Source organism: Musa acuminata, chromosome BXJ3-4 (assembly GCF_036884655.1).
Source record: "Musa acuminata AAA Group cultivar baxijiao chromosome BXJ3-4, Cavendish_Baxijiao_AAA, whole genome shotgun sequence".
Classification (NCBI taxonomy): domain Eukaryota; kingdom Viridiplantae; phylum Streptophyta; class Magnoliopsida; order Zingiberales; family Musaceae; genus Musa; species Musa acuminata.
This window is the reverse complement of record NC_088352.1, coordinates 603,764-615,265: the sequence shown is the minus strand read 5'-3', so window position 1 is coordinate 615,265 and position 11,502 is coordinate 603,764. Positions and strand designations below refer to the sequence as shown.

The window sequence follows — 11,502 nt, the reverse complement described above, 5'->3', positions numbered from 1 at the left end:
TCTTAATTATTTTCTTCTGGAACAAACAAACCCTTCAGGTTACGAGAGAGACACTATGTTCTGAAACAATGGGGGCCAGTTAACATGACCACAACTTTCGACCAGCCAAGGCTTGACACATAGGTCTCAATCATTTCGTATATGCAAAGCATCGATTAGCAATGTCATGCTAGCTCTCGAAGATGACAAAAACATGGATTTGTTTTCTTTTTTTTCCCAAATGTGACAACATTAATATACATATATATATATATATATATATATATTACATCTCATGGGTGAAGTAAGTGTGTCATCCATTATTGACATCCAATCGCTTCATCTATATAGACAGACACTCTTCTTCCCATGGCTTCCCTGTTTATTGTCATCGGATGAATTCCCATGTTACGAGCACCGACCGGCACATCTTGTACATGAGTCAAGATGGCAGGTGTCACAATAGCCGCCTCCTCCGGGAATGGGGGTTACGTCCCAAGTCCCTACACACAACAGTGTTCCACAGATTCGGCATGGCAAAGCCCTGAAGCCAGTCAACTTTATTAACATGTGACCTGTGCTCAAGATTGATTGAAACACAATACCACCCTGAAGCCGAGTCCCATAAAGAAGATCTACTAAGAACTCAGAGCCATGCGAATCCAAACTAACAGACGCTGAAGAAAAGACTGCATCATAAGATGATTATTGTCTCCACACTCGGGTGTTTTTTTTTTCCGATTGTCAGTGTGTTTGATGATTTGATGGATTGGATACACTAACACAATGGAATAAGACATCACCGACCAGACTGCATGCATCAAAATGACGACCGACGACACGACTACGACGAAACACAAATGACCAACCTATCACAGCCACCGTCGGCACCATCACCTCTTAGATGTCGTTTCGATACCAGAAGACGCCCTTCTTCGTGCTCCCCTCGTCCGGCTCCACGTAGAGGCACTCGCGCGCCTCCCTCCACATGGCCTTCAGCAGCGGCGTGCCGTCGTACTGGTAGTACTCGCCCAGCAGGGGTTTGATTACCCTGGTAGCCTCCATGGCGTGGTAGTGCGGCATCGTCGAGAAGAGGTGGTGGGCGACGTGGGTGTCGGTGATGTTGTGGAACACGTTGTTGAGAATCCCGTAGTCTCTGTCCACCGTCGCCAGCGCCCCGCGCAGCCAGTCCCACTCGCTCGAGTCGTAGTGCGGCAGCGACGGGTGCGTGTGCTGCAGGTAGGTGATGAGGACGAGCCACCCGTTCACGATCAGAAGCGGCACTCCGTACACCCTCACCACCCACCAGAAGCCGTAGCTGGCGGCGATGCGGTAGAGGGCGTACACGGCCGCCATAAGGCCTGCATCGGAGATGAAGATCTGGGCGCGTTCCCGGTCCGAGTAGATGGGGCCGTAGGGATCGTAGTGGCAGGCGAAGCGGGGGTAGGCACGGCCGGAGACATTGAAGGCGAGGTACAGAGGCCAGCCGAGGGTGAGGGTGACGGCCAGGGTGAGGATGCGGCCGGGCGGGTTGTTGAGGTACGTGGAATACCAGCGCATGGCGGACTTGGGCTTGGGGACGAAGACCTCGTCGCGCTCCATGGAGCCGGTGTTGGAGTGGTGGCGGCGATGGCTGTACTTCCAGGAGAAGTAAGGCACGAGGAGGGCGGAATGCAGGACGAGGCCGACAACGTCGTCGAGGAGGGAGTAGTCGGAGAAGGCGTGATGGCCGCACTCGTGGGCAATGACCCACACGCCGGTGAGGACGCAACCCTGGACGACCCAGTAGAGCGGCCAGGCGGCGAGGACGATGCTTGGCGGCAGCGTGGGGATGATGGCCAGCGCGAAGTAGAGGAAGAGGGAGGCGAAGAACAGGTCATGGACGACGTAGGAGAAGGAGCGGAGAACGGAGCGCTCGAAGCAGTGCGGAGGGATGGCCTTCTTGATCTGGCCCAGTGTGAAGGAGGGTTTCTCGGTGGGCGAGCGGTGGAGTGGTTTGCCGCCTCCGCCGGAGCGGAGGGGCACGTCCTCCCCCGCCGTCGCCGTCGCCGTCGCCGTCGCCGTCGCCTGCTCCTTCGCCGTCATGCGTCCGCCCGCTCCCATTGCTGCTATGGGCTCACCTGCGACCCACAACATAGATTTTTTACGGGATCAGCCAGAAGAGAACAGAAGAAGCCAAGAATGATGGCCCAATCTAGCTTCCAACTTTGCTTTAAATTAACATAATAAAATAAAACAATACAAGAAAGCACATGCGGAAAGGCCGTTCCATAACGGAAGCAAGCAGTGGGCACAGATACGGCAACCCAAAAATTCTCCCCCGTTTCCTAATGCAGCTCTGACTTAATAGAGCATTACGCAACCTTCGGTAACACGGTTGGAGACCCCACAAAAACCATCCAAACGTACTATAAACACAAGCCATTCATCCTGGACGATAAAGCTATAAATGAACCAATTTGAACCAAAGAAATAAATGAATCGATTTGACGGGGTTGGAAATAAATGAATCGATTTGACGGGGGTGGAAGGAGCATGTGAGACGGACAGCGTGCCTCGTAAATCTCTATCTACATTTATTAGAGTGAGTCCAAAGTGGGAAAGAAAACGAGAAAGCGTCCCAAAGTTGACAGAACATGCATTTATATGTTTATTTAATAGAGTGGGGACCACACGGGAGTGGAATATGTCCCGGACCACTTCGCGTCCCACGTATGACGCCGACCCCGCATGGAGATTCGCCGTCCGGGGGTGCATTAATTTTAGTGCTCCGCCGTTCGTTTTCCTGATATTATGATGTCTAACGGTGGGGATTCATCGTCGCCGGTGTTGGTCTTGGGACGCTGCGGGCCACCGAGATGGACTGTCACCGACCCCGGTCAAATCAGGACTGTCGTCGTCCACGTCAGCCCTAGAGGGCACCATGTGCTCGTTCTCCTTTTTTTTTTTTTATCGTGGTGGCACAGGGGCGGCGTCGACAGAGGCAAGCGCGGTCCAGCTGTGCTGCGACGTCTCCGGACAAGGGGGATGTCGCGTACCTAAAGCGGAGGGCGGGGCACAACCGATGCGAGCGGGTGCCGTGTACGACTGTCGCAGCGATCTGTGACATTGGCCAGCCGTGTGGATCGAGGGATCCGAAGGAGGGTGGGAACCAAAAAAAAGGGAAAGAGGCGAGTTCTTCCTCAGGGTTTAATAATATGTGCTACTATAGTTTGTTCTTCAAAATGAATGCATTTGGAGAAGAAAAATCTGGCGTGCTATTAGCAGTAGATGTTTTAGGAGAAAAAAAAAGGGACTTGAAAAAGATCGACAATATAAGATGATGGAAGGGAAAAAGAACTACTTTGGCCAGTAGATAGATGGAGTCGTTCCAGATCTACAACGGTACAACAAATACAAAAACAAATCACAACTAAAAAAAGCGGAGCATTACCAAATACATGCGATGAACATTTCATAGAGGAAATAAAAGTAGGAAGGATTCTTGTAGACAGAGAGCACCAGATCTAACTCGAACAAGAGAAAGGAACATTATTATTCACGTACCTGAGAGAGAAATTATTGATGAAGAGGAGGAGGAGGAGGAGGAGGAGGAGGAGGAGGAGGAGAAATGATAGATGACACCAATATCAATCTGTGCCTCCTCTTCCTCTCTCCCTCTCTCTCTCTCTCCCTGTGACTCGCGCCGGGGTTGAGAGACTGTGTTAGCTGCGAGAAGAGAGACCTGACCTTCATTTCCCCTTCCTATCCAAGCTTATCAAGGGCATCCACGTGCGGGACCCACACGAGCAGTGTGTGGCAGCAGGCCGAACCATGTTCTCGTGGCCCTCGGTCATTGGTGCTCCTGACAAGATGGCGGGGGAGGGGATGAGCCAATCCCCTCCGGTCCTCTCGCTTGCTCGCTTGCGGGGCCTCTCGATCGGGCCGATCTTTTAGACCGTCGGTTCTCTTGGACGCTACTGGGTCTTCACGGCCGAAGATGACATCGCTTTGCCTTGCCTTCTCCTCATGCATAATGACAAATTGGCCCCTGGAAAGCCCATAAAGGCTCGGGTAGGGTGGTCATTTAGGGACGGGGACGTATCTGCCGATTTCGTGAGTTGCGTGCGCACAAGCCATTCAAATACCTCGTTCATTGGGGCGCTAGGTGGAACTCATCCTAGGAGCCTACACACCTATACCCCAGACTGCAATTCCGGAACCACCATAAGATCTATGAACGACGGAGGCCATGGCATCGACGATGCGACAAGTGGACGTACTTGCCGACTAACAGTCTGGTAGAGGAGGGCAGGGCCAGCTAAGGCGCGGGTGTTTGCAAGGGGACCAGCGGGGAGGGTGACGGACACGCAACGCGCAGAGAGGGGGAGATGCTGGAGGCAATCGCGGTCAGTGGCTACACGACCACGGTCTGTGGCGATGGAGGGGAGGATGGAGTCTACCTGGGAGCGGAAGGCGGGGAGGGCGAGGGCGCTGGTGGGGGTCATGGACCGCGGAGAGGATTTTGAGGGAGGAAGGGGGACTAGCAGAGAGTAGGGTGGCAGAGGGTTTTAGGGTGGCGCCGCAGACTTGGGTGATCTCTAACGGGAGCGGAGGAGGTGGGGAAGACAAAGAGGAGGAAAGCTATCGCGAGTGACGACGTCACGAGTAGGGTCTGTGGCAACGGAGGTGAGGATGGTTTTGCTTGGGAGTAAGAGGAAAGGGCATCGACGGAGGGTAAGACGGGTCGAACTTGGGTTTTCTGGTTTTCATGAGAAAAGCTAATAGAATAATTAAATAAAAGAAAAGATTATGAGTTATCGTAAAAATGATGATATCAAAATAAAATAAAAATACTTCAAAGGTTACATTCAGATAGAGAAGGTTCAATCTCATTAAACCTTATTTTAAATTTTTTATTTTACTAATAATAATTATAAAATTATAGTAATTTCAATTGAGTCTAATTTAATTTGATAAAGATGATATTTTATGTCTAAATCCGTTAATATATTTTATCATATTATGTTGAAAGACTATACCTTCTCGTTACAAAATATGATTAAAACAGATATTAATGTTTATAATTTTTAACCAAAATTTTATAGAACATAATAGCTCTGAATACTGCCACCCAAAAAATTTAGAACGAACCATCATATAGTTATATCTCAACTTCAACTCAACTAAAGATGTCGCATCATCACCTTCGAACTCTCTTCCGTCTTGAATGAGCACGACCACCTAAACAACCTCATAGAAGGTAAGCTAATTCCATACTTATTAAGTTGTTGCATTAGAATATTCCCTGAAGTCAATAACAACATTTGCTTTGTTAAGAAGGACTGTGTTAGAACCCATTGCTCTTAAGCAATATTTCCTGCGGTGAAATTCTACATATTACTTGAGCTGGCGTCAACAAGTCAAACTCGGTAAACCTGTCAAAGAAACCGAGAGACGGAATCCTGTGAAAGAAGAATCGTTACAGAGAGCTCAAAAGTAGGGTTTTTATGGGTTGGGCATTTAAGTCACAAACATATAAATGGATGGAAATACGTACCTCCAACGAACGAAAAATCGATCCGAGACTAATTACAGAGAGCAAGTGCAGAGTGCATACTAGTGGCCGGTGATGCCGTCGGCGAGGCCGTTGAGGCGATGGCCCATGAGGCATATGTCGGCGGCGGCGATCTCGCGGGCGACGTCGGGGTCGATGGCGTGGAGCACGGCGAGCGCGTTTCGTGGCCCTCTCCCCGGATCGCGCTCAGATGCTTTTCGAACATCTGCACCTCGAATCCCCTCCTCTTAGCCACCAGCGTCAAGACCAAGCCGCCCACCCCACCACCGGCCACCGATATTCGCGGCTTCCTCTGCCCCGCCTCCGCCACCGCGGGATGAGGCATGCTGGCAGATGGGAGTAGCGGAGAAACGTCCTGAAATGAGAGGAGAGGGAAGGTACATAGGAAAGCTCGAGACGAAGGAAAGAGAGAGCGGCGTCACAGTCGAGGAACGAGGAGGGGGATGTGTAACCGATCTCTGTGCCCTTTAAACGCCGTCTTCTAATTCCGAGAATAAATCGTCCATAGAAATATATATCATTCTGCAATTAACAATTAAACCCTCCAAGAAGAGCAATGAATAAAAACCTCTTACTTAATTCTCGCAGTCCCCAACTACAGATCGAGCAGATTCTGCTCAACGGCAGAAAACATGAGCTTCCCAAGTCCCCTTGCTGTGACAAGAACCATGATAAATAACATTTCAACACACTATGCATTATATCATGATGGTATGGTAATGCATTTAGAAACCGGCCCATCCGGCGGGCTGGTTTGCATCTGCCTTCTTTGTTGCCCCACTGTTAGTCCTCATGGAAGCATTTCCTTGAGCAGAGCTCCCAGATATCTGCGAACCAGACGAAGCTGTAAAACTCCCCAAATTGAAGCCCCACAGATCTGTTGAGGGATTCAAGGCCGACGTAACATTTTGATGGCCATTGGTTGCCCCGAAAGCATTCCACGTCTTTGTCTCGGGTCTAGGTGATGGAGAAGGGTGCATCATTCCTTGCTGGAGTTCCCACACAGTTCCTTCAATCTTCATCCTCGGCTGCAGCGGGCACAGACATGGTGAGAAATTAGTGTGAAGCCACAAGTTGGGAAGCTTTAAGAGAAGTGACGGAGGAAGTACCGGAGTTATGGACTGCAAGCTCCCAGGATGCTCATGGTTCTTTGTGCTGTCTTTGCCCGGTGGTGATGGGCTTACTGCTGCAAGAGCATGCTTCAATTCCTGTATCTCTTGTCGTTGAGAACGGCAAACTGCGGAGAGCTTTTCATATCTGGATGTAATTTCAGTTTTCTCCAAGTTGGCCTGCTTCAGCTGCCCTTTTAGCTGGTCAACTTCTGCTTCTAGCTCTCTTTTATGTGGTATATTATCACCGGTAATGTTCTTGGAGTTCAACTTGCCAGTACCGAAATCAGCCACAAAAGTATTAAATGTCTCATTCTCAAAAGCTGGTTTCTTCTCTGGGTTGGAACTTTGTTTCATCTCTTGGAAAAATTTGATCTCAAAGTCCTCACCAGTGCGTTCATCTGGCCTCTTCACAGGGTCCCCTTGTTCAATCCTGACTTGATTCCGAAGATAAACATGTCTTTCCCTTGGAGGGCTAACTTTGCAAACACTTGTATTGCGATTCTGAGTCGATGCTGATTGTTTGATCGGTTCATCGAAGTGGGGATCTTTGTTATCAACAACTGCAGAATCCTTTGCATGTTCAGTGGACCAGAATGCACCAAGCGCCCCTCGACCTGTCTTTGGAGCATCATGAAAGGGTTTGGTCTGACGCATCTCCTTCTCGGATTCCCGTGATGATGGTACGGAAGCAAGGCCCCTTCGAGGCATCAAAGTGGTCTTTCTTGGAACACCTTTAGAATTCAAATTGCAATAATCATCATAATTAGGATATACTGCAAATAATATCAAATAAAAAAAATTCAAATGATGTTGGTATCTGTTTTCAAGAAACGCATCTGATTATGCGTTTTTAGACAGTGTAGCAACCAGATAACAAGTAGATTTCTTCACTGCAGCAAATGGAAGTAAGAAAATAAAACAAGTACAATTCTCCTCCAACTTCTCCAGGTTTTTATCAGGCAATCCAAAAGTGAGGCTTTACTTGAAAAGAAAGATCTTCACAAATAACTTTTCTGGAAGTAAAAAAAGCAACTGATTGTTGTCATCTGCAAGATTTCTTTTGCCTAGAGGTTTTCAAGGGAATATAATACTCAACGGAAAACTATGATAATATGAACATAACTACTAGTTTTGTATGAATCATCATGAATGATCATAATTCCTTCACAAGGAAAACGAAATTTTGGAGATGACTTATCTACCCTGTAGACAAACATTTATATGCATAAACTGGATAACTAGCTAAGTTTGGAGCATATTTTTACCTTGATCTTGAGAACCTGAAGGAGGTGGATGCATTTCAACAGCTCCACTAGAGCCATCAGGTAAGTGCTTTTTCAACTCCAAAGGAAGTAGTTCATTAACACGAAACCAGACCTGTCAGATAGATACACTATCAGCACAAGGATATAAGATTTATCCCAACTCCACGGTTACCACATATGCAATAATCTATGACTAACCTAGATTCATGGAGATGAATGACCAATCAAGCAAAGCCCTTGCCTGCGTGATGTCTGGCCTGGTGTTTGGAGAAGCCTTGAGCATATCCTTGATCAGATCGGCTAATGCAGAACTGTACTTTGGTACGTCAGGTATGCGATAGTTCCCATTCAAGACTTGAAGCTTTGATTCACCATCAAATGCAGATTTGAGGAAGCAGATTCGGTATAGAAGACATCCAAGAGCCTGAAAGATGTAACAATTAAGTTATAGACTGAATAAAGTGAATCGACTATCTCTATTATGCATGCAGAAGCAACTCCAGTTCAGAGTGTGATCTGTTTATAAATAGGAAAAATAGGTTTGCATCACATTTGGCAACTTTGTTTCTTTCTTTCTGTACAGCCTTTCTTTTCTGGGTCATGTGGAAGAACCTTGTTTCGGAAGATTTTCGTAGGAGAACTTTTTTTCTATAAATTTCCGAAACAAAAACCGGGAACAAAGATGGACCGAGGATTGCCGTACTGATAGACTATAATTTTATGAGAAGTTCTTTAAATACTAAAAGTAATTGAGTTGGGACCAGCAAAATTACTTCTGAAGTTCGAAAATAAGAGATAAATTTAGTCTCTTATTTTTCAAATACAAGAAAAACAAAAAGACAAAGTCAAGCAATGTCCAAGTTAATTGCAAACATATTAAAAGTGTGCAGAAATGAAAAGTAGAATAGTTTCACTAATAGTTCAAAGCATCAGATTAAAAAATCAAGCTTAATTTATTGGATAACAACAAAAAAGTGAAAAAAAGAAACATAAAGTTTGCTACAAAACTCAAACTGGGCAGGCATTACATCCTTGAGCTTAACAACACAAGAAGCAAGATATCATATGTGCAGAGCAAAAAGATAAGATCCTTGAGAGTGGGAAAAAAAGAAGCTCCAACTGAGAAAAGCTGAGGGAATTCAGTCAGATAACTCACCCAGATGTCCACTTTCTCGCATATAACTTCCCTTCTAAACAGATCCCACATCTGGATCAATTTAAAAATTAAGAATCAAACAACCATTAGTTGAACAATTTATAACAGCATTTTTCTAATTAATTTAAAATCAAATCAATTCTTTGGTTAAACCTCAGGGGCCCTATATGCAGGAGTTGTGTACTTTCTGATATTGTCTTCTTCAATCCCCATCTCTTCAGGCTTGTCAAAGCATTTGTGATTGGTTGAGGTGCTGCCAAAGTCACATAACTTCCAAGCTCCATCAGGTCCTAGAAGAACATTTTCAGCTTTTAAATCCCTGCAAATATCAATAAACACGATACCTGGCATGAGATATTCTAAGCAGAATGAAGAGAGATTTAAAGTTACTGATCATTTTTAGCAGCAGATGTGGATTGGAGTGTCGACATTGAAGGACAACTTGTCAACCAATTTATTTTTCATCTCCCTTTCTTATCTTACCTTCTACCTGTGGTCATAAAAGGACGAGAAAGGATAGCAATTTGACAATTTGTCCCTTTTGGAAAAGGCGAAAGATTTGCTGAAAAGATGCTATTACATTACAGAATAACCTTGAAAATTGTTCTTAGATCACAAAAAATTGCAAGAATCACCAGCTAATTTATATATTTTTTACCATTCCTTGCAAACTCCACAACAAACAAGAAACTTTTGGGCATCAGAAAGGACAAGATAAATAGCTAATGTGTTGGCACATCAATATCATGGTAAGCGAAAATTGGAACATTTAGAACAGGTATGTAAGCCTACCTGTGGGCTATGGGTGGTGATTGGGAATGCATGAAATGCACTGCATTGCAAACATCTCTAAAAATCAAGAGGACCTGTTTCTCCTCAAAGTATCCAGACCCTCTGTTTTCCAGCAAAGTAGCCAGAGACTTCTCACAGAACTCCATTACAAGCAATGCTTCCTTCCTCCTGCCCATGTCCAATATGGTGTGTGCCACAAGAGCAACAACATTTGGGTGTCCTCTGAGCAGCTTCATCACAGAGATCTCCTTCATGATGAGATCCAACAAATCATCATCATTGCAGATCACGTGCTTCAGGGCATACTGTTTGGATGGTTGCACAACATCAGTGGCAACATAGATGCAGGAAAATCCCCCTTCCGCGATGGCATTTCGAACATGAACCTTTACATTACCAACATCGATCGTTCGGCCTTCAAGGCTGGCAGGTTCCTTACCAGCAAATGGCTTAAACATCCACATGATTGCAACAAGCAATCCAAATAGCACTCGTAACTTCAACTGCAGATCAGATCAAAGGTGTTACTAAATATCGATCTATCATCTTAACAAGGTAAGCCTCTGTTAATTGTAGCAAAATGAGTTAAATAAAGATCAAAGTTCATAAAAGGATAAAGGAGACACAGATAGGAAATTCCATAACAAAGCCTCAATACCTAATCTGCACCAAAGCCTTTCGACACAACAATCCAGGATTTTAGACTAGTAACATGGAATAGTTAGTAGCAGCACGCATCGGAGGACAAATTTCCAGACTGCACAAAAATGCCTGACATCAATAGACACACATAATTCTGGAATTATCCAATGAAGTATTCGACTTAACTCTGTAGTTAGCTCTACGATATTGTAAACGACTGATCTAACTCGTCTTAATTAATCCTTTCAACGACCAACGAGCGTGTGGTCTAAGAATCGAGCGTAGGATCTAAAATACGCAACGCATTACAGATCCGCTTGGAGAACCAAGATCCGAGGAATCAAGAGCCCAAATTTGGCGAGGAAAGCGGGTTGCCGGAAGCGGCCACGGATATCCTTTCGGGCTCCGATCAGATCGAGACAAACAGGAGAAAAAAATCGAGGTTTGGGCACATACGCGATCCGGAGGCTCCCGAGGAGATGAACACGAAAGACGCCACGGTCTAAGACTTCGATCAAAGCGAGATCGTAGGCAGGCAGTCTCCCACGATATCTGGATCCAGATTCTTGGCTTGGAAGAGCGGAGACGAGATTGTGGGAAGCGGAAGAAGAAGGGTTGCGGATTTGGCCTTTGTAATCACTCGTAGCTCCGTCGCGGAGAGGAGCTGCGGCCTGCGCTCGAGACGCGTGGACGAGGATGGGCGAGCAGATTTATTCTAATGACATCATCGCCGTCCAATCCGCGAAGCCTACCTACATTTAGAAGGATCAGGACCGTCCAGTATCTCGTCGGTGGCCCAAAACGCTTATCAACGGACACGTATGTGGTAACGTAGCTATTTGGTGGCTTGTGTGGTCAGTTGGAAGTTCTGTTGATTGATCGCATATCTTGTTATTTATGGAAACCCGTCTCATAATTCGATCTACAAAAATATTTTTTTGGATTTTGTATTATTTTTGTTAGAAATAATAAACAAAATATTTTGTGAACATTATTTTG

At 45.9% G+C, this 11,502-nt stretch overlaps 2 protein-coding genes across 3 annotated transcripts; both read right to left on the bottom strand.

Annotated features, from left to right (window-relative positions):
- Positions 1-604: 604 nt before the first annotated feature.
- LOC135637022 (omega-6 fatty acid desaturase, endoplasmic reticulum isozyme 2-like) lies at positions 605-3,709 on the bottom strand. The gene is made up of 2 exons (XM_065149345.1): positions 3,526-3,709; positions 605-2,099 (listed from the first exon to the last, which is right to left on the bottom strand). The coding sequence occupies exon 2, from the start codon at positions 2,080-2,082 to the stop codon at positions 880-882; it is 1,203 nt and encodes a 400-aa protein (XP_065005417.1). The 5' UTR covers positions 2,083-2,099; positions 3,526-3,709; the 3' UTR covers positions 605-879.
- Positions 3,710-6,093: 2,384 nt separating this feature from the next.
- LOC135582262 (uncharacterized) lies at positions 6,094-11,190 on the bottom strand. Of its 2 annotated transcripts, XM_065149344.1 has the most exons (9): positions 10,960-11,190; positions 10,520-10,618; positions 9,862-10,364; positions 9,223-9,388; positions 9,070-9,120; positions 8,155-8,337; positions 7,914-8,025; positions 6,646-7,379; positions 6,094-6,564 (listed from the first exon to the last, which is right to left on the bottom strand). In XM_065149344.1, the coding sequence occupies exons 3-9, from the start codon at positions 10,323-10,325 to the stop codon at positions 6,262-6,264; spliced, it is 2,013 nt and encodes a 670-aa protein (XP_065005416.1). In that variant the 5' UTR covers positions 10,326-10,364; positions 10,520-10,618; positions 10,960-11,190; the 3' UTR covers positions 6,094-6,261. The 2 variants fall into 2 exon arrangements, with proteins under 2 accessions (XP_065005416.1, XP_065005415.1); XM_065149343.1 differs by lacking the exon at positions 10,520-10,618.
- Positions 11,191-11,502: the final 312 nt, after the last annotated feature.

Coding starts and splice junctions, on each gene's coding strand:
- LOC135637022 (XM_065149345.1), bottom strand. CDS start 2,082: ATGGGAGCGGGCGGACGCATGACGGCGAAGGAGCAGGCGACGGCGACG.
- LOC135582262 (XM_065149344.1), bottom strand. CDS start 10,325: ATGTGGATGTTTAAGCCATTTGCTGGTAAGGAACCTGCCAGCCTTGAA. Junction 8,338..9,069: donor GCGAGAAAGTGGACATCTGG/GTGAGTTATCTG, acceptor TACATCTTTCAG/GCTCTTGGATGTCTTCTATA. Junction 6,565..6,645: donor GCTTGCAGTCCATAACTCCG/GTACTTCCTCCG, acceptor TGCCCGCTGCAG/CCGAGGATGAAGATTGAAGG.